The 22204-nt window shown below is 51.1% G+C and overlaps 14 protein-coding genes across 14 annotated transcripts; 5 read left to right on the top strand and 9 right to left on the bottom strand.

The window, feature by feature from the left end:
- Positions 1 to 167: 167 nt before the first annotated feature.
- PICMEDRAFT_14293 (hypothetical protein) lies at positions 168 to 1072 on the top strand. Its single transcript, XM_019160313.1, has one exon. The coding sequence runs from the start codon at positions 277 to 279 to the stop codon at positions 961 to 963; it is 687 nt and encodes a 228-aa protein (XP_019019882.1). The 5' UTR covers positions 168 to 276; the 3' UTR covers positions 964 to 1072.
- Positions 1073 to 1212: 140 nt separating this feature from the next.
- On the top strand, positions 1213 to 2187 carry PICMEDRAFT_70378 (hypothetical protein; the record flags this gene model as incomplete). The annotated part of the gene is made up of 1 exon (XM_019163625.1): positions 1213 to 2187. One exon carries the CDS (start codon positions 1213 to 1215, stop codon positions 2185 to 2187), a length of 975 nt encoding a protein of 324 aa, XP_019019881.1.
- A 200-nt stretch (positions 2188 to 2387) lies between these two features.
- On the bottom strand, positions 2388 to 3257 carry PICMEDRAFT_24415 (hypothetical protein; the record flags this gene model as incomplete). Its single annotated transcript, XM_019162351.1, has 1 exon — positions 2388 to 3257. A coding segment is annotated over one exon (870 nt), but the record flags the coding sequence as incomplete, so codon positions are not given.
- A 236-nt stretch (positions 3258 to 3493) lies between these two features.
- On the bottom strand, positions 3494 to 4795 carry PICMEDRAFT_177996 (hypothetical protein; the record flags this gene model as incomplete). The annotated part of the gene is made up of 1 exon (XM_019161749.1): positions 3494 to 4795. One exon carries the CDS (start codon positions 4793 to 4795, stop codon positions 3569 to 3571), a length of 1227 nt encoding a protein of 408 aa, XP_019019879.1. The 3' UTR covers positions 3494 to 3568.
- Positions 4796 to 4958: 163 nt separating this feature from the next.
- On the bottom strand, positions 4959 to 6254 carry PICMEDRAFT_14291 (hypothetical protein). Its single transcript, XM_019160311.1, has one exon. It carries the CDS (start codon positions 5988 to 5990, stop codon positions 4992 to 4994), a length of 999 nt encoding a protein of 332 aa, XP_019019878.1. The 5' UTR covers positions 5991 to 6254; the 3' UTR covers positions 4959 to 4991.
- PICMEDRAFT_28610 (hypothetical protein) lies at positions 6197 to 6409 on the bottom strand (the record flags this gene model as incomplete). The annotated part of the gene is made up of 1 exon (XM_019162548.1): positions 6197 to 6409. One exon carries the CDS (start codon positions 6407 to 6409, stop codon positions 6197 to 6199), a length of 213 nt encoding a protein of 70 aa, XP_019019877.1.
- A 224-nt stretch (positions 6410 to 6633) lies between these two features.
- PICMEDRAFT_70375 (hypothetical protein) lies at positions 6634 to 7761 on the top strand (the record flags this gene model as incomplete). The annotated part of the gene is made up of 1 exon (XM_019163624.1): positions 6634 to 7761. The coding sequence occupies one exon, from the start codon at positions 6634 to 6636 to the stop codon at positions 7759 to 7761; it is 1128 nt and encodes a 375-aa protein (XP_019019876.1).
- A 397-nt stretch (positions 7762 to 8158) lies between these two features.
- Positions 8159 to 8899, bottom strand: PICMEDRAFT_9285 (hypothetical protein; the record flags this gene model as incomplete). The annotated part of the gene is made up of 1 exon (XM_019165084.1): positions 8159 to 8899. The coding sequence occupies one exon, from the start codon at positions 8897 to 8899 to the stop codon at positions 8159 to 8161; it is 741 nt and encodes a 246-aa protein (XP_019019875.1).
- A 240-nt stretch (positions 8900 to 9139) lies between these two features.
- PICMEDRAFT_22454 (hypothetical protein) lies at positions 9140 to 10690 on the bottom strand (the record flags this gene model as incomplete). Its single annotated transcript, XM_019162263.1, has 2 exons — positions 9140 to 9546; positions 9823 to 10690. Coding segments are annotated over 2 exons (1275 nt in total), but the record flags the coding sequence as incomplete, so codon positions are not given.
- A 493-nt stretch (positions 10691 to 11183) lies between these two features.
- On the top strand, positions 11184 to 14813 carry PICMEDRAFT_14288 (hypothetical protein). The gene has a single exon (XM_019160310.1). The coding sequence runs from the start codon at positions 11495 to 11497 to the stop codon at positions 14666 to 14668; it is 3174 nt and encodes a 1057-aa protein (XP_019019873.1). The 5' UTR covers positions 11184 to 11494; the 3' UTR covers positions 14669 to 14813.
- PICMEDRAFT_14287 (hypothetical protein) lies at positions 14699 to 16664 on the bottom strand. The gene has a single exon (XM_019160309.1). It carries the CDS (start codon positions 16642 to 16644, stop codon positions 14827 to 14829), a length of 1818 nt encoding a protein of 605 aa, XP_019019872.1. The 5' UTR covers positions 16645 to 16664; the 3' UTR covers positions 14699 to 14826.
- A 239-nt stretch (positions 16665 to 16903) lies between these two features.
- On the top strand, positions 16904 to 17623 carry PICMEDRAFT_70370 (hypothetical protein; the record flags this gene model as incomplete). The annotated part of the gene is made up of 1 exon (XM_019163623.1): positions 16904 to 17623. One exon carries the CDS (start codon positions 16904 to 16906, stop codon positions 17621 to 17623), a length of 720 nt encoding a protein of 239 aa, XP_019019871.1.
- Positions 17624 to 17688: 65 nt separating this feature from the next.
- On the bottom strand, positions 17689 to 18504 carry PICMEDRAFT_70369 (hypothetical protein; the record flags this gene model as incomplete). Its single annotated transcript, XM_019163622.1, has 1 exon — positions 17689 to 18504. The coding sequence occupies one exon, from the start codon at positions 18502 to 18504 to the stop codon at positions 17689 to 17691; it is 816 nt and encodes a 271-aa protein (XP_019019870.1).
- Positions 18505 to 18608: 104 nt separating this feature from the next.
- PICMEDRAFT_14283 (hypothetical protein) lies at positions 18609 to 22124 on the bottom strand. Its single transcript, XM_019160308.1, has one exon. It carries the CDS (start codon positions 22066 to 22068, stop codon positions 18724 to 18726), a length of 3345 nt encoding a protein of 1114 aa, XP_019019869.1. The 5' UTR covers positions 22069 to 22124; the 3' UTR covers positions 18609 to 18723.
- Positions 22125 to 22204: the final 80 nt, after the last annotated feature.

Raw genomic sequence — 22204 nt, 5'->3', positions numbered from 1 at the left:
TTCTGGACCATTCGCCGTCCCGATCTGATCGCCGAAGAAGCAAAGTGACTCACTTATGTAGGTCTGGAGAAAAGATCCAAGAGAGAGACGCCACACTTTCTGCGCATGGCCGGTGCTTACGTCAGCGCCGGGCAATGCTTTTGCCTTCTCCAGGCCGGCTATCGCTGCATTATCTGCAGCTGCGTGACGTCCCATAGAGCTGCTCAAGCACCGGGATGACGAAGGGCCCGGAACTCCGCTCGGACTGCTCTGGCTACTCACCACCGCAAACAACAAATGTCCTCGTCCGTAGTATCCAAGGAGACTGCAACCTTTTTCGCCTACGTGGCGATAAACCAGCTGCTCAGCAAAGTGAACAATACTCCGAAACTTTCTATCGCCGACATTGCAAAGGCAATCGACTATGCCAAGTACCAGGAAAAAATCGAGTCGCCCTTGTTTGTCACGTGGAACGTCTTAAGTGTGCAGAAGGGTACTGGCGCCCCGATCGACAGCGAGTTGCGTGGCTGCATTGGCAACTTCTCGAATCTAAAGCTGCCGGAGTATGTGGAGGAGTACGCGTTGATTTCTGCACTCGAAGACCCCCGCTTTCCGCCAATTGACAAATACGAGCTTGCCGACATCGAGAAGAACCCCTCACAGGACTTACAGTGTGCCGTCACCATCCTACACAGCTTTGAGGACATCACAGACACCCCGCTGGCGTGGACCGTGGGCGAGCACGGCATCCGGCTAGGTTTCCGCTATCGTAGCAGACCATACTCGTCCACCTTTCTTCCCGAGGTCGCCAAGGAGCAGGGCTGGGACCGGCAACAGACATTGGACGCCCTTATCCGCAAGGCCGGTGTTGCTGGCCATGTCTCTTTTGACGACACGGAGAAGATCCATGTGGTGAAGGTGGAAAGGTACAGCGGAGTGAAGGGGGAGGCTCGTCTCTCTGAATTCTCCAAAATCAGCTTGTAAGCGAAAAGCGAAAATTACGCCGATCGGCGAAATTTTTACTTTTTACGCACTTTTCACGTTTTTGCACATTTTTTACATTTTTTACCTTTTTCCTAATTTTGATTACTCTCAAATTTTTATTTTTTTTCAACTGAAATTTTTTTCCAAACCTCAGGGACCAATAAAGTAGGCTTCTTTGCAAAGGATAAATCTTGTGAAAACAGTAGATCCCCAGGAAGGAACAATACAGACAAGACCAAAGAAAGCAAGATGTCCGACGATCTTATTTGGAACGTTATCAACAAACAGTTCTGCTCGTTTCAAATCCGTCCTCATCAATCACAGAACAATCAAAATTTTTGCCGTAATGAATATAATGTGACGGGTCTATGCGACCGTAGATCATGCCCGTTGGCAAACGCACAGTATGCGACAGTGAAACAGGTTGACGGCAAGCTCTATCTCTATATGAAAACAGTGGAACGTGCGCACACGCCAAGAAACTTATGGCAACGGATACGTCTCTCGAAGGAGTACGCCAAAGCATTGCGTCAAATCGATGAACATTTGATGTACTGGACAGAGTTCAACATCAACAAGTGCAAACAGCGGTTTACAAGACTCAAGCAAGTGCAGATAACAGAACGTAGAATGGCATTGAGAGAGGAGAGAGGCGAGGTCAGCGAGAGAAACTACGTTGGGGTGAAACACAAGGTGAAGAAGAGAGAAGAAAAGAGAGAGCGTAAGGCTTTGGCCGCCGCCAGAATCGAGAAGGCTATTGAAAAGGAGCTTTTGGATAGGTTGAAGAGTGGGGCCTACGGCGACAAGCCATTGAATGTCGATGACAAGATCTGGAAAAAGGTGTTGGGTAAGATCGAAAACAGAGATACCGAGGAAGAGCTAGAAAACGAAGAAGACTACGACAGTGACGAGGACGATGTCCAGCTCGAAAGCGAGGACGAGGACGAGGACGAAGGTCAAATCGAGTACGTAGAGGACGATGAGAATGACGACGAGGAGATGGTGGATATGGAGGATTTAGAGAAGTGGTTGGGACACGACAGTGACGCAAGTGAGAGCGACGAAGACGACGACGAAGACGACGACGAAGACGACGACGAAGCCAAGGATACAGCTACCGGAACGAAGAGCACGCAACCGAAGAGAAAGAAGATAAAGACAAAGAGAGCAAGAATCGAGGTTGAGTACGAAGAGGAGCCATTGACCAACATCGCTACAAGCTGATAATCGCATTCACTTCTAACTGTTTACTGCATTTGGATCCAAAACAGTTTATATGCACATATAACTTTTATCTTTCTATAGATAACTCTAATAAACTACATAACAAACCAGTCTCGATCGACTTCGAAGCTATTCGCAGAGGTCTTCCCCGGATTGCTCATCAGACCGACAACGTCATCAAAACCGTGCTTTTTCACGAGTTCGTGCTCCCAACGCATCTCAACGGACACTTTTGATCTGTTGAACGCGTCTCTGGCCGTGCCCCACGAATATCGGATGTTCAGGTCCCAGCCAAACCAGGGATCCAGTTTGCCGTTGATCCAGCTGGAGGTCCGAGGGTCGGAAGGGTAACCGGACCCCCAGTTTTCGTATCCCTCGGCGCAGCCGGTTTCCTTGGCGGCACATTCGAGGAACCAGTCTCTCGTCACTTTGGCCACCACACTGGCAGCAGAGACAATAGGGTATGTTGCATCGGCCTTTTTCTCCACCCTGATTTCTTTGACGTCGTCGACCGAGAAGAACTGACGCAGCTTTTTCACATAGCTAGCCGGGGGACCCACTGTGTCAATGTATACGCCGGCAATGATGACGTTTTCGCAGACTTCTTCACGTAATCGCTGGATGACTGCCTTGATCAGTTCAATGGTTGCAGTGTGCGCCTGCTCATTCAAGTTGACGACCAACGAGGACGGACGCAACATCGAAGACGAGATATCAAGCGCAGTAAGTGAAGTTATGGCATAGCCTAGGTTATTCGAGAGAGCGTTCTCGTCCTCACCGTCGCCAACTGACTCTGTGCAAACTCTCTTCATGAGCTCCCATCTCTTTGGTTCCGTCAGTTTTTTCGAGTCTGCAAACTCGCAATTCGGCAGCACACCTGCACCAAACTCAGAAGAGCAGTACGCAAGAGAGTACACCATTGGTCCGATGATCGGACCCCTCCCAGCTTCGTCTATCCCGATGATGATGCTAGGTGGAGAGCCATCGACGCGTTTGGCTTGAAGCGAGCTGGGCACGGGAGAATGGTTTGTGTATGTGTGAATTGGGGTCGGCAACGGCACGGTTGGCGGCCTGAAGTCATCTATTTCGTGGGAGGTCATGGTTTGGTTTCCTGCTCTTACAGTAGTTTAGAAAATTACGGTTTTGCAGTTGCAAACACGTAAAACCCCGAAACTGGTGGAAAAAGTTCACCTTCATGTCGCAAACAAAGAAATACAGGGTGGGGGGTGCCAATTACGTAACACACAAAGGCCCCCAGAATAGATGCCAGTTTCATTTATCTCCTGCTGGAGTCACTTATATATACGGGTTTCATGTTTCGTTAGGTAGAAAATACACGGTTGCTAGTCCAGTGCCGATGCCCAAAACGGCGTCGTATACGCTATAGGCCGTGGACCGTCTTCACGATTGCGCGGTCGAACTTGGCCACGTCGTCCAAGGCCGAAACGACCTCCATCCACGACTTCCACATCTCGTCGGAGTTCTCCTCGACGACGGCCTCTCCCTTGCGGATGGCAGAGAGGAGCTCGATGCCTGCGTCCTGGTTGGAGCCCACGAGCGAGTCCATGATGGTGTCCAGCGAGTCCTGGAACTCGTCGACGGTCTGGGCCAACACGCCGTTGTACGTGCGCTGCTCGTCAAGCATCTGCTTCAGCTGCTCGTTGGTTAGCTTGGAGTCAAACAACAAGCTGTTGTGGTCGTACCGGGCGGCGTCGTCCGGGCGGCCCGGTCCGGCCTTCTTCCTCGTGGCGGTGCTCAACGAGTCGATCTTGTCCCACAGACCCTCTTTCAGCTCCTCGTTCTCCGACCGCACCCGCATGAGCGTGTCGACCAGGTCAAAGAGCACCGTCTGGTCGTCCAGATGCACGTCTTCTAGGAGGTGAATGTAGAACTTGTTGCTGTGGTTGCTGCTGTTGCTGTGGTTGCTGCTGTTGCTGTTGCTGTGGTTGCTTCCGCTGTCGCTGCCGTTGAGGCTGGGGATGCCAGGGTTGCTTTTCCGGCTGCCGCTCCCCTTGCCAGCGTTGTTGCTGCCATTGCTGCCGTTGCTGCTGCTGCTGCCGTTGCTGGCGTGGCCCGTGCTGGCCGTCCCGTGCCCCGCCGAGTAGATGCCCTTGTTGGCGACCGACGTGATGCTGGGCAGCGTGAGACTCAGCGGCTGTAGCTGCCTGGGCGGGTTGTCCATGATGCTTGTCGTGCCTGTGCTTGTGCCGGACACGGGGTTCAGAAAAAAGAACTCGGACAGGTTGGCGAATCCGTTCTCCTCCTCCCGGTAGTAGTCCTCCGGCGACGACAGGTCCGTCAGCAGGGCCGGACGCTTCGGCAGCACGGGCACCTCTGTCTGCGTCGGCGCCTGCCCGTCTGTCCCGTCCCCCGTGTCGTACTCTGGGTCGTCCTCCGTGCCAGCGTCTGGGCCAGACCCCCCACTGCCGGCAGAGGGGGCCCCCGCCTGCGGAGACAACAGCCGCATTGTCGTTGTTGCTGCCCGGTTCTCTTCACCACCGCTGGCGACGGGTTCGGGTCCTGAGACGGGGGCGTCTTCTCTCGGAGACGGGGGCGGACGCACGGGGAGTCGTGGTGGGCCCTGCGAAGGGAGGGAGAGCGGTTTCATGGCGTGTGTGGGTCCGGTGGGGCCTTTGTTGGCCGTCCGGGAGCACAGCTGGGTCCGACACGTCGCCAGCATGAATGGAGGAGGAAAAAAAAAAGGCCCGCCATCGGCACGGGCTGCGAGACGGGTGTGTCTCTGGATGGCTCGAGTTTTGTCTATTAGTGTCTACAGATATGTACATCGGGGGCGGTGGCGGGGCCTAGGCGGCAACGAGACGGCGGATGAGGTCGTAGCTGGCCCACTGGACGGCCATGCTGGGCATGATCTTGAACATGTTGGCGGCCCAGCCCTTGTAGAGCCCGCGGACGCCCTCCCGACGCACAATGTGTGTGAGAGCGTCCCAGGTGCCCGTGTAGCTGAAGCCGAGGCTGCCGTCGTTCATCGTGGCGACCTGGAACCGCCGCCGGAGGATGTCGAACGGGTACACGAGGGACTGGGCAATGCCGCCGCTGAGGGCGCCCACGAGAAGCACGACGGCGGTCTCTGCTGCGGGCGACTGGCTCTTGTGCGTGGCGGGCCACGTCTGGGCGACGGCCTCCTTCATGCGCTCGAAGAGGGCGAAGTTGAGTGCCACGTAGGGCGCCACGCCGAGACTGGTGGGGACAAACCCCCGGTACAGGCCCCGCAGCCCGCCCTCGTGGAGGTAGATGCTGCGCAGGTTCCCCCACATGGAGAGGTCGACGGCAGCAGCGGTGCCGGCAGCAGCTCCGGCCCCGCCAACGCCTTTCAAGCTGCGGGCCGTCAGCACGCTCAGTCTCGTCTTCACAAGGTCCATCGGGTACGTGCCCAGCACGCTGGCCAGGCCGCCCGCCATGCCGCACGCCAGCTTCTCGCCCGTCGCCAGCGGCCGCACGCCGCCCGTCACCATGTCCTTGAGGTCCTCGTACACCGTGTACTGGATCGCCGTGTAGGGCACGATCCGGACACAGTTGACCCCGTTTCCGCGGAAAAGACCCCGGTAGCCCTCCTCCCGGTAGATCTGCGCCACCGTCGCCAGCGTGCCCTTGCCGTACGACACGCCGCCACCCCCGTTGCCGCCCCCGCCGCCCTGGACCTGGAACAACACCTTCACCCGTTCGATGGGCGATACCGCTGTCCGGGAAAGGGCCCCCGCCGCCCCGCCGCAGATGAACGACAGACACGGGTCCCGCTGCAGCACCTTCCAGGGCGCCTGGCTCTTGTCACCATGCTCCGTCATCGTCATTGCCTCCAACAGAGTCTATGTGCCACCACAGCAGCCCCTTCTTCCCCACCTCGTCCATTCATGTCGAGGACTTTTCGGCTTTTCCCCGGGAAACGGCCAAAACTTTTCGCTCGTTTTATTTATTTACTGGATTCAACATATTATTCGTATTATTCGTATTATTCGGGCTATAGGCGTAACTGCTACATCAATACACACGCTCACGCAACAACCTTGCCGCCGAGAACCTCCTTTCCCGTCTTCCTGATCTTCTCGAGCACTGTCTCGTAGTCCACCTTCGCCGTGTACACGTCCACAGTCTGCGTCTTGAGGTCCGTCTCGACCTTGTCGATGTCCTCGAGGCGGTTCACGGCCTTGCTCACGGCGTTCGAGCACCCGGAGCAGCTCATCTTCACGTTGTACTGGTAGTGCATCTTGTCTTGGTGTCTGCGGCCCCACAGCCACCGGCCCCGGCCACACGCCGCAGCAGTAACGGCGGCGGCGACCAAGAGACGGCGCCCCCACCACTATATATAGGCCGCCAGGAGCGACGAGCAAATTAAAAGCGTTGCACCCCCGCCACACAAGGGCGGCGACATGATTCCGGCTTCTCCGTCTGCGGTTGGCTGTTGCAGGACCAGGAGGACAGCACACAAGGATGGCCCGGAGTGAGAGTTTGCGAGAACGGTTGGTCCGTCTGCGGTCGAAGACGGCGAAGAGGGGCGCCGGGACGGGGGCAAGCAGCAGGGCCAGCCGTGACGGCGGCTCGGAGTTAGACTCGGCGCCACGGAAGAAGAGCTTCTTCGACGACGACGAGCACACGCAGGCGACGCTTGTCGAGGCGCCCGAGAACGCCCTCCCGAACATGCACTTCCCCGGCGTCGACACGGGCCGGCCGGCCACGAGGGCGTCCGTCTTGACGGTCGCCCGCCGGCTCGCCGGGGCGTACCTCTTTCCGCAGCTCGGCGTCGGCGTCGGCACGGGGCTGCTGTCGCAGACCTCCAAGACGGCCCGGATCTCCCGCCAGTACCCGCATGTGCTTGTGCAGGACCAGCTCTACGCCGTCTTCGGCGGCCAGCAGACGCTCGTGGACCGGCTCGTGTGCGAGCTTGTCGCCGACGGAGACCTCCGCGTGCTCGACATGAACTACGAGAACTTCGGCTTCACGGTGCTCGTGCCCGGCGACGAGTTCCTGCGCACGACCACGGCCAACTTCCGGGAGTCGGAGGCCCCGCTGAGGGACCGCTACGTGGAGCTGCTTGCCGCAGACCCGGCCGCCACGCAGATCGCCGCCTCGGACTTGCTTGACGCAGACATCGGCTTCTCCACCTTGATCTCGAGGGGCCTCATCTGCATCTCCGCCGCCGAGGCTGGCGGCACCGGTGTCTACAACATCACGCTGCCCCATCTCGGCGGCCTGCTCCGCGTCGTCAAGAGCTCCTGCAAGTGGATCGCCGCTCTCACCGCCAAGACCAGGGAGCACATGGTGCTGGCGTCCGTGCTCCGGGAGAGGTGGTTCCGGCCGTACGTGCCGCCCAAGACACAGACAAAGAAGCCGTCCGACGCAGACGCCCACGCTGCCTTCAAGCGGGAGTACTACACAACCGACAGGGTCGGCACGGCCCAGCACAAGCCCGACGCCACGGGGCCCGGCGTGAACATTGTCAAGTTCCGCGGGGTTGGCCTCGACTGGGTGCTAGCGTTGATGGTCGGCGCCGGTCTGCTCGAGTCCTACGAGTCCCCCGTCGGCCTTGTCTACCGCTCCACAGGCAAGGCCCTTGAGTAAGTGTACATATACAAGAGATATAGCGATATAGAGCATGAACAAACCCTCACAGGCCCCGCACTCGCACCGGTTCGAAGCCTCGAGGCCGCACGAGTCTATCTGGTTGAAAAACCAGCAACTTGTTCCACTGGCGATGCTGTCCTTTTCTTGTGCACAGACATGGTGCTGGACGGCTCTTCTCACCACACATCCAGCCCCAGGCGTCACCATACTTATACCGTTAGTGTGGTTCGAAGGCCTGGGCACCGGCGTCGTTTTCCAACGGGGCCACCTGCAGAATGGATGTCAAAGTGAGGAAGGAAAGAGCTTTTCTGTTTCCTTCTGCGAAGTGTGTATCTCCGGTTGATGAGCAAAGCGCTGACTCTATCGGTCATGTTCACTTCGACATGTGCGTAGCCTACCCAACGCGAGACCGCTTGAACAGCAGGTCGACGGCCTTAACCCGGTGCGGCCTCTTTGCCCCCGGCTCCTCTAGCCGACTGCTGGCACCGTGGGGTGCAGGCTTGTCCAGGATCTGGCCACAGCGGTTCACCCACACACCGCTGCCCGTGGGTATCTCCCACGAGCCTGTGGCCGGGTTCTCCTTCACGTCGACCGCAGCCATCCACCGGCGCAGCTCTGCCCACTCCTTGCACTCCCCAACAACGACGTATCCGTCAAGCTCGGGGTACTCGCCCCAGGGGACAAACACGATGCACAGCTGGACGGACCTCGTGTCGGCTTCGTCGGCCGCTTCGCCGTCCTTCGCCGCCAGACACACCAACCCACGGCGTCCACGGATCTTCCCTGCGTACTTGGCCTCACACCGCCGGAACTCCTCGGCGTCGACCAGGGGCCCGAGCTTCTGCACGCCGGCCTGCGACCGTCTAACGGGCTCCCCGAACTGCACGAGATACTCCGGAGCAACCACCCTCGTGACCTGCGACTTCCGGTACGTGATTGGCTCTGTGCTGTCCTTGCCATCGCTGCCGTCTCCGGAAAACAGCTTCGCAACGGCACGGGTAGTGTTGGGCAAGGTGTTGGAAAACAGTTTCACCGTAGCTGTGAATGAAATCGGGCACTGCGTTTCAGGGCTTTCAGAGACTTTGCCGCCATTTTTGCGCTGTAGATTCACGAATTCGACAAAGTACCTCGGCATGTCGTTTGCAGGCGTAGACTATAGCACAAACGCAGGACAAAGCTGCCGTTCTGCTCCTCCGAGATGGCTGTGGACCGGTGGAGAAAGGAACGGTGAATGAATTTCACCCGTCCTGGCGCGTTTTGATCAATACATACATTCCATTACACAGATTAAAAATAGGAAGACGGACAATAGGACAGAAATAATATAAGTAGAAGTATAATAGAACCAAAGAAGACTGTACGTGGGTGCTCAGTTCAAACGGACGTAGTTGCCGGGGAACACGCCCTGGACACCGTTCAACTCACCCGTCCACCAGCCGTTCTGGTCTGGCGTGCGCTGGATAACCTTGATGAGGTCGTTCTGGCGGAAAGTCAAATCGCCAGCGGCCTGTGCCGTGTAGTCATACAACGCTGTGCATGTTTCCGCTGCTGGCGGTTGGGCGACTCCCGGAGGAGGCTGCATCTGCGGGGTTGGCGACACGGGCGAGAGCGGACTGGCATATGAGGATGTCTGTGCTTGCTGTGCTCCCATGTAGGAAGGTGGGCCGCCGGAGCCAGCCTTCTCGCCGTATCCGCCGTACCCCCCGTATGCACCGGCGCCGGCCTTCTCGCCGTATCCGGCGTAGGCGCCGGCAGCGGCGCCAGGAGAGCCGTAGCCGGTAGCTGCAGTGGTTGGTGGAGATGCTCCGTAGCCGGTGGCACTGGCACCGTATGAGCTATAGGTGGACGCTGTGGAAGGGCTTGTTGGAGTGGCGCCGTATGCGCCGGCTGCGCCGGCTGCGCCGTAGCCGCCGGCTGCACCATAACCCCCGACGGCCGCAGCGGTGCCGGGGGCTATGCCGGGAGCAGCACCGTAGGCCGGGCCGCCGGCGTAGGGTGGAGGCGAGTATGTGGATGCGGCCAGAGAGCCCGGAGAGCCGGCGTTCTGCATCTCGAAACGCCGTCTCGTCTGCTCGAGCTTGCTCTTGGCGTGGCCGAGCTTGAAGTGGGTGATGCCAATGGCGTCGGCACGCTCCTCGATGTCGCCACGCTTGACCTCGAAGGCCTGGACAATGTCCTGCGAGAGGTCGAAGTAGGGTATCTTCATCTCCTCCATGCGGGAGGAGAGGGTGTAGAAGACGTTCAACTGCATGTAGTAGAGGGAGATGAACAGGGGCTTGACCATCTCGGCCTCCAAGTGGAACAGGATGGGCAACTCGGTCTTCATCATCTCGTTGTAGTAGTCGAACTCCTGCTGGGCAATGGCGACCTCGTTCTCGACCTTGTAGAGGCGCTCCTCGTCCTTGGCGGTGCGCTCCTTCTTGTTCTGGTACTTGGTGAGCGAGTTCTGGTGGCGGTCGAGGTCCAACTGCTTGTGGCTGCGCTTCTGCGACATCTTGCGGATGGCCTGGATGATCTTGAGCAGCTCCTGCGCCGGCTCGATGATCCTGCTCTCGATCAACTCCAAGTCCGGCTTCAAGATCTCCTTCAACTCGTTCACCACGTCCCGGTACTGCTCGCACGCCTCAATGCCCTCCGGGTTGCCCTCCGGGATCGCCGAGTTGGGGTCCGACATCCGCCCCGAGATGGGCTTGTAGATCTCCTCGATCGCCTTCGAGAACCCCAGCTGGTGCTCCAACATGTCGTTCACCGCCTTGTGGTACCGCTTCGACTCCTCCGACAACCGCTTCGTCTCCGTCTCCAACTCCTTGAACCGACGCTCTGCGTCCGAGTACACCGCATCCTCTGTCACCGTGCCCATGTGCATCTTCTGCCGGAAGTTCTGCGGCGCCCGCACAATGGCCTTCTGCAGACCCTTGAAACTCATCTTGCTGGGCTTGCTTCGCTTTCTTCGCTTTCTTCGCTGGTTTCGCTTGCTTCGCTTGCTCCCCGCTGTGCCCTCCACACACTCCTCCCTCCTGCATGCGCCTCTCCTTGCCTCCTTCTGGCTCGTCTTTCCTTCTCTTCTGTTGTTGAGCCCACCCCGCTACTATCGCCAACCGGCCGCAACACTCATCCTCACCTTCTCGCTCTCCCTTACGTAAGCGTCCTCCCGCGGTGCACGGATGCAAAACCTCCCGCCATTTTTTGTCAGCGACGCGTCGATGCTTTTTCTCCCCCGCCCCGTTGCCCTTTCTCTGCCCCGGCCAGAAAAAGCGTTTTCTTTCCCCCGCGCGCGTTCTGGCGTCATGTTTTCTGCGTGTCTGGCTGGGCTCGTCCACGACGGGGAGCGTGGGGCAGCAGGCAGAGACGGGGGCAGAGACGGGGACAGAGACGGAGCAGGGCGTGTCGTTATCAGAAGAGCATGGGTTGGCCAGAAACCGGCGGTGGCCACGTAGGGGGAGGCGGAGGTGTGGGTAGCCATAATGTCTGCTCTGTGCATGTGTGTGCATGGGTGTCCGATCTCGTGGAATCAACAGCCCGCTCACAGACAGCTTCTCTTCACGCCTGCGCTCACGCCTGCGCTCAGCACCGCCAGCAACAACAGCAGCACCACCAGCAGCAGCACCGACACCGACCCCCAGCAAGCGCTCCCAGGGACACATTTCTGCACCCGCCCCTCGTTTCTCCCCCCTGTTTCTGCGTCCGCCAGCGTCCGCCCCCAGCCATGGCGTCGTCCTCACCGCCCACCATGTCGCCCTCCCGGAACTCCATCTCGAACTGGCTCAAGCTGCTGAAGAAGTCGGACAGCTCCAACGACGTGACGTCGCCGTCGAACTCCACGTTCAACCCCAGCAACCTGGACTTGTCTGAGCCGTCCGGCGCCGCTGCAAACACGTCCGCGGCTGAGCACCACGGCTCAGACCCCCCGGCGTCCAACCTGGCCGGGGCCCCTGCCCCGGCAAATAGCAGGCTCTATGCGCCGACGCCAACCAAACGCACCAACTCGGGCTCCTCCCCACGCAAAAACAGCAACCCGCTATCGCTGAACCTGCTGTCGCCGCAGAAGTCCGGCACCCCGCAGCCCTTGTCCTCCTCCCCGACGCCGTCCAGGCCCTTCCTCGGGTTCAAGTCCCGCTCCTCACACTCGTTCCGACCCCTCTCCCAGTTCTTGGACCCCTCCTCCAGCAGCCACCAGGACCACCACAGCAGCAGCGGCGCCGCCAGCGGTACCGCCAGCGACACTCCCGACGACCCAAACGGACGCTTGAGGTCCCACAGGGACTCCTTTCTCCAGCAGCGCCAGCTGGACGTGATTGGAAACTCCTCCATCTTCGGCTGCGACATAGAGTCTTCCACCAAGCTGGCCCACGGAACCGTCTATATCTCCGCAGACGTGCCGGCTAACACCGCCGACGACACCACCACCACCACAACCGATAGCGATGCCAATACCCGCACATCAACCTCTCCCTCCACCAAGCACCTGAACGTCGCCTACGGCCAGGTCCCTCTAGTGATCGTCTCTTGCGGCTCCTACTTGAAGGCCAACGCCTTGAATGTGGAGGGTGTGTTCAGGCTCTCCGGCTCCAACAAAAGAATCAAACATCTCCAGATGATTTTCTCCACTCCCCCGGATTATGGCGCAAAGATCGACTGGGACGGATACACCGTACACGACGCAGCCTCTCTCTTGAGGCGTTATCTGGGATCACTCTCCGAGCCCCTCATACCCTTCAACCTCTATAACTCGTTCAGAGATCCACTATTGGAAAAGAAGGAGCTTTTCCTCTACCTCAAGGAAAAAGACAGCAAGGGAGCCCTCCAGGTCAAACCGGACAAACAAAAGCGTCGAGTAATAGTCGCCCAGCGCCGCCGCCTCTTGAAGGAATACGCTCTTCTATTCCAGAAACTACCTCCAATCCAGCACAGAGTGCTTTTCTACTTGGTGGATATGCTTGCAATGTTCAACTTGAAGTCCGACAAAAACAGAATGCCTGCCAAAAATTTGGCTGCAATCTTCCAACCGTCTATCTTGTTCCATCTGGATCACGATATGAATCCAGAAGAGTATGCGGCAAACAGCGTGGTCATTGAATTCATGATCACTTACTCGCATAAAATCTTGGTCATTGTCCAACGTGAAAAGCCTAGCCCCCCGCTGGAGTCAACACCAGCACAAGCAAAAAATGAAGCTATCAGCTCGTCCAGAATCCCCACCGACAATTACGAAAAAATCGTAGAAGAAGCGGATGAACTGGACGACTTGGACGAAATGGACGAATGTGGTGAGGCTCATGCTGATACGAAAGCCTCAAATGAACAACACGATGAAAATGTCAAAGTCAGTAATGAAAATTATCACCCCATTACTAGCGACGCTTTCACTCACATCAAACCAGCAATAACTGTTGAAATACCAGCAGAAAGGACTTCTCCAAATTCGAAAACGCAGAGTCAAATACTTTATCATCCTAACGATAGCAGATCTTCACCACTTAGAGGCTCTCCACTGAGACAAGTGTTTACACCGGTGAATGATAACCATGATATTTCTGGCTTGGAAAATTTAGGAGCACCCGTAACGCTATTTTCAAGCCCAAGAGTGACCCGCTCACGGCCTCATAGCAAATCATTATCACATGTCCCTCACAGTGAGGTTGTAAGGATACCGGCTTCTTGTTCAACCTCATCGAATTTTAAAGCTTTGGGAAGTACCGATGATAACTTGAGTCGAATAATGTCAAACCAAAGTGGTGTCTCTTCCCTCTTATCTTCCAGATTAGGATCAGAGACGGCAGAAGGGACAACTAATAGAATCGATAACGCTCTGGCCCCAGCAGATGGGAACAACCTTATAAATGAATTAGGACTACATCAGCCAGATGCAATTCATGAGGGCCAAGTGGTATTCATTGATAACTCCAGTGAGGTAAGTTGCTTAGCAAAACCACCTGGATTGCAAAACCCTTCAGATTGCCCCGATTATGATCATAAAATTCACTCGTTTATTCCTCCAATATCTCCAACCACGGCCACAATGAGTCGAGATGATACCCCAGATGTGGAAAACATGTCTAAGAACTTTCAGAATAATTCCAAGAATCTCACTCAATCAGAAACTTCACATTCGAATAATACGGGTGTGAATAGCATCGATGAGTACTATTCCCTTCATGACGAGGAGAAGCGTAGCAATATGTCTACAGCCAGTGATTATGACACCGATAGTATGATTGGCACAAACGAAGATACAGGCAAGTCATCAAATTCTTTGGCCTTCTCGTTCCAGCCTTCTCTGTTACAAGGTCACAAGAGCAATGATGATATGCATCTACTCAATACTCGAGCACGTGATAACTCACGGGCAAACTCGAAGAATCTTGACGATTCATCACAGAATCAACGGGAGACTTCTCCTTTCCTAGACTACAAGGTTGTTCAATATTCTCACCCTGATATTGTCAATGATCCATCTCTTCTTCGGAAGACTGCAACTACTCCTTCTTTCGGCAGTACAAATGCAAGTCTTAATGACGAGTCGGGTGTGATAAGCAGTAAGAAGAGATCCAACTCGATAAATGCGTCCGAAGATAAAGGTACTGGTAACTCTGGAACAAATAAACAGTCCGGTATATTTTCAATTGTTGCAACACATATGCCCAACTCAAATACCAATCGCAACGTTGTGTCATCTTCAGAAAAAGCAAGTCATTCTTCTGGGATTTCTAAGTCCAATTTGAGGGAAAAGGGCAAAGGCAAAAAGGAAACCATAGAAAAAGGCAAGGATGTCAAAAGCAAAGAAAGGTCCAAAGACAGGGAAGAAGAAAACTTCAAAGACAAAGAGAAAATTAAAGACAAAACAAAAGAAAAACGGACTTGGTTCGATAAATTGAAAAACAGATCCAATGCAAAAAGACTTTAGTAACAGCTTTTCAGGTTACAGCAGGTATGTACATATAATAGGTGTCTTTCTCTAAATTTTTTTCTTCTTTTTTCATTTCCGCTACGTATTTTTTTTTATGTAAAGTAGTAAAACCACAACATTTTAATAATGGATTAAACATACTAAAAGAATACACCTTAGTTAATTTTTTGCCTTTTGGCAGCAGGTTCTTCGCCAATATTATCGTCCTCGAGAATGATAACAGAACTAACATTTTGATTACCATCATTTGATTTTTCGTCTTTCCTGTCTTCAACTAATAATCCATCCTCAATCAATTCGTCTTCATCTAGGTTTCCTTCCTCACCATCATCTTCGATAACCCTTTTAGGAGGTATCGTCAAATTTGGAAGATCTATTCCGGAAGATGCAAAGTTATCAATGATGTAGAGTTCTATCATATCCAGACGTTCGTCTGAGTCACTAATGAGCAGTATCGTACCATCTTCAAGAAAGTCAGACAAAGGTTTTTCAAGATTTTCTTCAAGATCAAAGTCATACAACAATCTCGCATCTAAAGTCATGATTTCAACTTCATCATCATATTTGTATTTTTCAATCAAGGAATCTCTCAAATCGGACAATTTAAGTTCTTTCAAATTTAATTCTACAGTGCCTTTAACAATTGAACATGCACTACATGAAGGATTCGGTTTTGCTAGTTTGGATGAGTTGACCACTTTGTCTGTTGCGGAAGAATCAAAGAGCATTTTGGACTTGGCAGCTCTTTCTTCATTGGTCTTTTCAAGATAGTAGTTGACACTCGAAAGAGCAGAAAAACCAGCCATTATTGCATTCATGGTAGCCACTGCGGGAATTATATTACCAGCAATTTGCTTGACATCAAATTCAGATTTGATAGGAATATGGAAAATAAGTGACCTGATATTGGATGTGGCCATCACAAATCTTAACGTATCAACATCATCTTTGTCAAACTCTAACTTTTCACCACTGCGTAGACGATCCGCTAACCTCAAACAGGACACAACATAGGTCTTGATGATGCTTTCAACATTGGATTGTTCTGAAGCGTCAGGTTCGTATATTCTGTTTTTGGTTGCATCCTCAGAGGATGCTAAATATTGCTCGTAATCTCCCAGCTTGGAAACGGATGGCTTTTCTCTTGATCTCCATAAATCCTCTATCTTCAAAAGACGTTCTATATCAGTGATGAAGATTTTATTGAATACTTCGACTGCAAAATCATGATCCCCGGCTTTAGAGAAATCAACCAATTTTCTCAAATCAGAAAGCTCATTTATCTCATTAGCAGAAGCCTCTGCTTCTCCCTTGCTTGTGAATTCAGAGGCATCTGGGGTTGGCACATCTTCCGGACTTCCTTCCCCGAAAAGCTGTGAGAACAAGAAATCTTTGGCCCAGGTGATGCAGTGAACCGGTTTCGACGGGGTAGATCGAATAGTACAAACCGGGAAAGTTTTAGGAGTTTCCTTGGGAACACAGTGGAAGCATTCACTGATGTATGGGTATATAGGTTGCACTTGTCCTTTCAAACCTGTGGTTCCGCTTTCGTAAAGTGGTATACTGAGATAGAGACAAATTCGGTTCACGTAAAACCTTGCTTCTAAGTTATCCAAGGCGTTGTAGATGACGCTGAACTGTTGGAAAAAAGATAACGGGAACATGGTTTTATCCAGCACACTGCCATGATAGGATACGAGCTTGGATGTGTAGTTGAAAAACTCAACAGCCTTTATGGCCGTTTTCGATTTAGATTCTTTGATATCTTTGTGACGAAATAAAAACTGTCTGTTTAAGTTAGACAAATCAATCGTATCCAAATCTAAAACGTGAATTTCACCGATGTTCATCATAATTAGGTTTTTGAGTAGTTCACACCCTATTCCGCCAGCTCCGACAAGTAAAACCTTGGACTGGACGAAGTTGTCGGCTCCAGGCCCAAACATGTGCTTGATGTAGCTGTCCACTGCCATGATGTTTTGCTTATTTATAGATACACGTCTTTAAATTTTTGTGTAGCATACATTTCAATCGGTGTTCTCTCAGTTCCTCTTAATTTGTCGCAAAACTTTCCAAGCCGTCTGTCTTCATCTTCAACACCCCCGCGTCGCTAGATCTTTTGTTTGTATCTTGGTGTTTAAGTTACGTGGTCTTTCCTCCCCGTGAGATATATGTTCTCGGGAGCAGTGACATAGACTAGCCCGGGAGAGCACTAGAGAGATTACTACAAATATGGCTGGCGACAAATACTCCGTTATTCTACCAACATACAACGAAAAGGAGAACCTTCCTATTATCACCTATCTTATTGCCAAGACCTTCACGGAAAACAAGCTCGATTGGGAAGTTGTTATAGTGGACGATGCTTCTCCAGATGGAACCCAGGAGGTTGCTAAACAACTCATTAGTGTTTATGGCCCTGAGCACATTCAATTGAGACCACGTGCAGGCAAGTTGGGTCTTGGTACCGCATACATGCACGGTTTGAAGTTTGTCACCGGTAACTTTGTCATTATTATGGATGCCGATTTTTCTCATCATCCGGAAGCAATCCCCGAATTCATTAAAAAGCAGAAAGAAGGCAACTACGACATTGTTACGGGTACCAGATACGCAGGTGACGGTGGTGTATACGGCTGGGATTTGAAGAGAAAACTTATCTCCAGAGGAGCAAACTTTTTGGCCACTGTTGTTTTGAGACCTAACGTTTCGGACCTCACAGGTTCATTCAGATTATACAAGAAAGATGTGTTAGCAAAGATCATTGAAGCAACCAAGTCCAAGGGTTACGTTTTCCAAATGGAAATGATGGTCAGAGCAAGAGCTTTAGGATTTACCATTGCTGAGGTGCCAATCTCCTTTGTTGACAGAATATACGGTGATTCCAAGTTAGGTGGAGATGAGATTGTTGGTTACCTCAAAGGTGTCTGGACGTTATTCACCACCGTTTAAAAATTCACCATTATCATTTGTGTTTAAATCTTATTATACATACTAATACATTTATTTAACGTTTTTCAAAAATGCGTACACCTCGTTTCATTATGAATATTCTGGCACTTGACAGAACATACCCGAGCCCTGCATTTTATGCACGAGCTGTAGCTGACACCACCACATATGGTACATAGCTTCTCAATTTGAAAGGCATTTGGTTTCACCTCTAGGGGGCCATCATTACTGACTAACTTCAGCTCGTTTTTGTTCAACTCGTCAGCAAAGTTGGACCAGCCCTTCTTTGATATAAGCAACCGCTTCACAACAGCACCAGCATTAGTGTTGCGTTTAACCACTAGCCCTGTAACATTTTTCGGTATTTCTATTCTTACATTCTCATTATAGTTTTCTCTGTTCAACTCCTCGAATCGCCTCTGAGCTTTCTTTAGTTCAGCAACTGATATGTTGCTGCGTCTCACTGGGGCGTTCTTGTTGCCAGTGGAATCTATCAGCTCAGCCTCTAGCTCTTCTCCTATGGACTTAGACTTGGGACGTGCGGTTAAAAATTGTTCTGCCTGGATCTGCTGTATATTGTAGTTTACTCTTTTGCGCTTCACCGAGGAAGATGTCACCGCCTGTCTGGCTGCTATACTCATCCCGCCACCACCACCTCCACCACCTCCTTCAGATGATCTAGATGCTCCATTTCCACCAAAGACATCAACTCCTGCTATCCCTCCAGTGGCGTCTCCTGCTGGAGTTCCACTTCTAGAATTGACAAAATTTGCGTTACTAGCTCCTCTTCGCCCGACTCCACCACTGGGATTCTGGTGGTACAGGGAGGAAAAGTATAGTCCAGAATCACGACCCTTTGCTATCTCTTCTACACCTCTCATTGTTGTCCTGTGTGTGCCTGGCAAACTTGAATCAGCATGTTCAAATAATAGGCAAAGTTGTTCACGACAATCTGAGTTTTCAATTTTGAATCGAAAATTCATGTCACCCAGCAGACGCGAGATACATTTCAAGCTATTGTTACACAGTGTACACAGAGAAAGTACAAAAGAAAAGGAAGAGGGGTGAACGGGAGGTCTGCGGGCGAACACGATAACTCATTATTTATCTACCAAAGCATACAGACGGGAATGCAAGTCTTCTAATACCTTGTCGATGCTGTCAAAATCACAGCATAGCCCGTCTCTTAAAAATACAATACTCCCGTTGTTCAAACTCGTCGGGAAGTCCTCGCCGGTGAAGTATCTCCCTACAACATCGGAAATTTTGGTAGTAAGATCGTGTAAAACCTTCCCACTCCCTCCACAGGCGGTAGTAATGGAGGCGGGAGAAGTGATCTTCCCGGTGGTCTCAGTTCTCAAGTTGCCGAGGGAAATAAAGAACTTGGAGTGTTTTTTCGAAACACAGGTACTCCTATGGCGTAGCTCCACCTTTATCTCAAACTTGAACACGTCAGATACAATCTTGGTGTTCTTCTTTTTCCCTGCTGACTGCTGGGTATCCACTTTCACACATTTAAAGTAGATTAAACGTAAGCTCTCAAGGCCACAAACAAAAGGAAGATACCCATAGCTAGGCATATGTTGCAAATCATCGGGCTTGTTTTCATAGTCAACTTCTTCATTTTCGAGGTTAAATCTGTCCAACTCAACTTTTGTTCTGGAACGTAGGTCATGTATTTTTCTACAGAACTTGAGTGTGAGCCTCAAATAAAGCACAAACTCTTTGATGTTGATATTATTGAGCTGATCGTTGGACAAAATTTCATTCAAGTAAGGCAAGCAATAGCGATGAGGATTTTTTTCTGGTAGTTCAATACTAATTTTATCATTACCCTGTCTCGGAATCTTTAAAGTCATATACTCCTCCTGATTCTCACCATACTTGAAGGTGACGCCATCCGATAGCACCTTCATGATACTCAATGCAGGGTTGCCACTGACTATTTTCAATAAATTTAGCGACTTTGCGAACTTGTTCAAAAAGGAAAGTATACTTGATAAAATCATCGTGTCCTTACGGATAAAATTCTCCTTTACTATTGGTCCAAATTGATGTGATAAATCAACTTCTGATTCGATACTAAAAATTTTTGATCGGGAACTGTACTCAAAATGGGTAGAATTGCCATCGCTGTACTTAATATCTGGTAAGTTTTTCACTCCATTATCATTGATTAGCTTACCATACATTTTAGCGTTCAAGTCACTGTTTTTAATCGTAATCAATAGTACTAAAGAATCCTTTGCACTCTGAATATGGAACAATGACTTATTTTTGATCAAAAGAACAGCATTGTCAGTCGAACTTAAATTCATGTTATCGATCTTGAAATTGTTCTGTAGAAAGTCGTTAACCAGTTTATCGTTTGAGTTCAAAATTTTCAATTCACAACCTTGGTCTTTAAGTTCTTTAACAATTAAGTTAGATATTAACTTGGAGCTTGAAATTTTTATCAGATTGATTAAGCAGTTATACGTTAGTGACTTGGAGCCACACATGGTGCTGTTCACATCTGCTTTTTCATCTGACCGTGGCTCATTACCATCCACGGTTTTATTGTCCGTTTGAGTGGAGCCGATTGACACTTCCGAAGAAGCTTCATCGCTTAGTTCGTTGACGTTAATCTCACTGCACCAATTAATGACCCATTGGCCTTCAACGGACTGGATTTTGCTACACCAAAGTTGAGCATTTGATTGAAATCCGAAAGTACCAACTAGGATTGACCAACCAATTGGCCAATCTTTTCGCCTGTATATATCTATCGATGTTAAAATTGGCTCCAGGCTTTTGTTTTTCAAATTGGAATAATCAATATTGAGCTTTGAAATTTCATCTGGATTGAGTCTAACTGATTTCAAACTTACCCAACCAGTGGCATTCATCATAGAGGAGAATTCTGATTCCTGGATAAGCATCTTCAATTTGAGAATTTCTATAAAGTCTAGACTGTTTCCTGTATTTATTTTGAATGCACTTCTATTCATGAAGTTTGTTGGATTCTCAAAGTAGCATGAACCGCTCAAGGAATCTATGCTGTATATTACATCTTTTGTTTGTGAAACTCTGAAAATTATTTTTTCAGAATTATTTGATAGGGAGACGGCTTTCTCTATGTCTTCAACAGACCCAATTAGTAACTGTTTCAATCTTGAAATGATACATTGAACATGGTGTTTTATCAATGACGTCAGAAGCTTCAATAAATTGATATTTTCGCTGTCATCCACCAACGTCAACCCATGAGATTCATCAAGGACGCCATCTTTAAACCATTTGAAACCTAGTTTAGAATCTTGAAATATGCCAATCTGTATAGTTGACGGCTTAGCATACTTTCGTTGTGCCCAGTATGTTATGGTGATTAATGAGCTTTCGGCGTTGTAGTTATGTGTCAAGTGGCCTCTCCAGAGTCCCATTCTCATACTTATCAACTGTTTATGTAATAGATATATTTTTGTTGTTAATGAATATGAGTAAAGAAGTTCGTAGAATTCCCTTAAGCCCTTCTCGCTATTGAGAAGACTGTTTGAGTACTGTTGAATAGTGTGAAGTGTCTTCGGGTCTGATTTTTCGGTGGACTCTTTTACTTCATTGCCGACTAGGGCAAACCCGAGCTTAAAATCAATCAAATGGAATCTATCATCATTCAAGGTCGACAATGCACATGAGAAGTAGTTCGGAACATTGAAAAAGACGCATCCGTCTTTAATCTCATAGTTCCGGAAAGGTTTTGGAAGGTTATTCTGCAGAGACATTTTGATCGACAGCTCAACCTTTAGGTTATGCAACACCTTCAGCACAAACTGGGGGCTTAGAGTCTCTGCCGGTAGAAAGTTATATGTCGGCAAGTTGGGCCTACCCTGAAGCAAGACCTCCAACGAAGTTAAAAGATCGGGTTCGGGCATTTTCGCACTGATCAAAGAGGATTTGATGGCACCAAATGCCATAATGCTGTTGGTAATCTCCTGGTTCTGGTCTCTCAACCACACAAACAGGTCTATCAACTTGCTGATTTGATCGTGGTTTCTGGACCACTTGCAAAGCACATATAACCTCACGAAATTTTCTCTGAACATCACAAGCAGTTCAAGAAACTGTTTTTTCTTCACAATCTCAGGCTCCGTCCCTGACTCCAGGAATTTGAAGTACTCCTTCAACTTTTTGAACGTGTCCAGCGCAACACGCTCCAGAATGACATTTAGAGGAGTCATATTCATCGTGATGTGTGGAATTTCCGGTGGCACCGGTCCCTTTCTGGCTGCCAGGTCATCTTGTGCAGCAGCCGGTGTCATCAGCGCTGTCGGCGTGGTTGCCGTCGTCGTCGTGGAAGCTGTTGTTGTTGCCGTCGTTGTTGAGCCTTGCACCTGCTGTGTCTCAGGTGGCAACGTCAACGACGAATCCCCGACCATGGCTGCACGGGTATTTTCCACAGAAGTCATTTTCCTCAACCTTCCGCTTCTCTGTGACCGTTGCTTCGGCGTGATCGTGCCCTCTGCCTTCCCATCTCTTCTCCTTCCACCTGCGTTCGGCTCCCGGCTTCATCTTCTTTACCTTCCTTCATGCACAAACTGTTTC

This window comes from Pichia membranifaciens (assembly GCF_001661235.1).
Source record: "Pichia membranifaciens NRRL Y-2026 unplaced genomic scaffold PICMEscaffold_1, whole genome shotgun sequence".
NCBI classification, from domain to species: Eukaryota; Fungi; Ascomycota; class Pichiomycetes; order Pichiales; family Pichiaceae; genus Pichia; species Pichia membranifaciens.
Note: the sequence above shows the minus strand (reverse complement) of the source record. Positions and strands in the feature narration are given on the sequence as shown.

What these genes read in the sequence shown, in the direction of transcription:
- PICMEDRAFT_14293 (XM_019160313.1), top strand. Translation starts at nt 277, where the DNA reads ATGTCCTCGTCCGTAGTATCCAAGGAGACTGCAACCTTTTTCGCCTAC.
- PICMEDRAFT_14291 (XM_019160311.1), bottom strand. Translation starts at nt 5,990, where the DNA reads ATGACGGAGCATGGTGACAAGAGCCAGGCGCCCTGGAAGGTGCTGCAG.
- PICMEDRAFT_14288 (XM_019160310.1), top strand. Translation starts at nt 11,495, where the DNA reads ATGTCGCCCTCCCGGAACTCCATCTCGAACTGGCTCAAGCTGCTGAAG.
- PICMEDRAFT_14287 (XM_019160309.1), bottom strand. Translation starts at nt 16,644, where the DNA reads ATGGCAGTGGACAGCTACATCAAGCACATGTTTGGGCCTGGAGCCGAC.
- PICMEDRAFT_14283 (XM_019160308.1), bottom strand. Translation starts at nt 22,068, where the DNA reads ATGACTTCTGTGGAAAATACCCGTGCAGCCATGGTCGGGGATTCGTCG.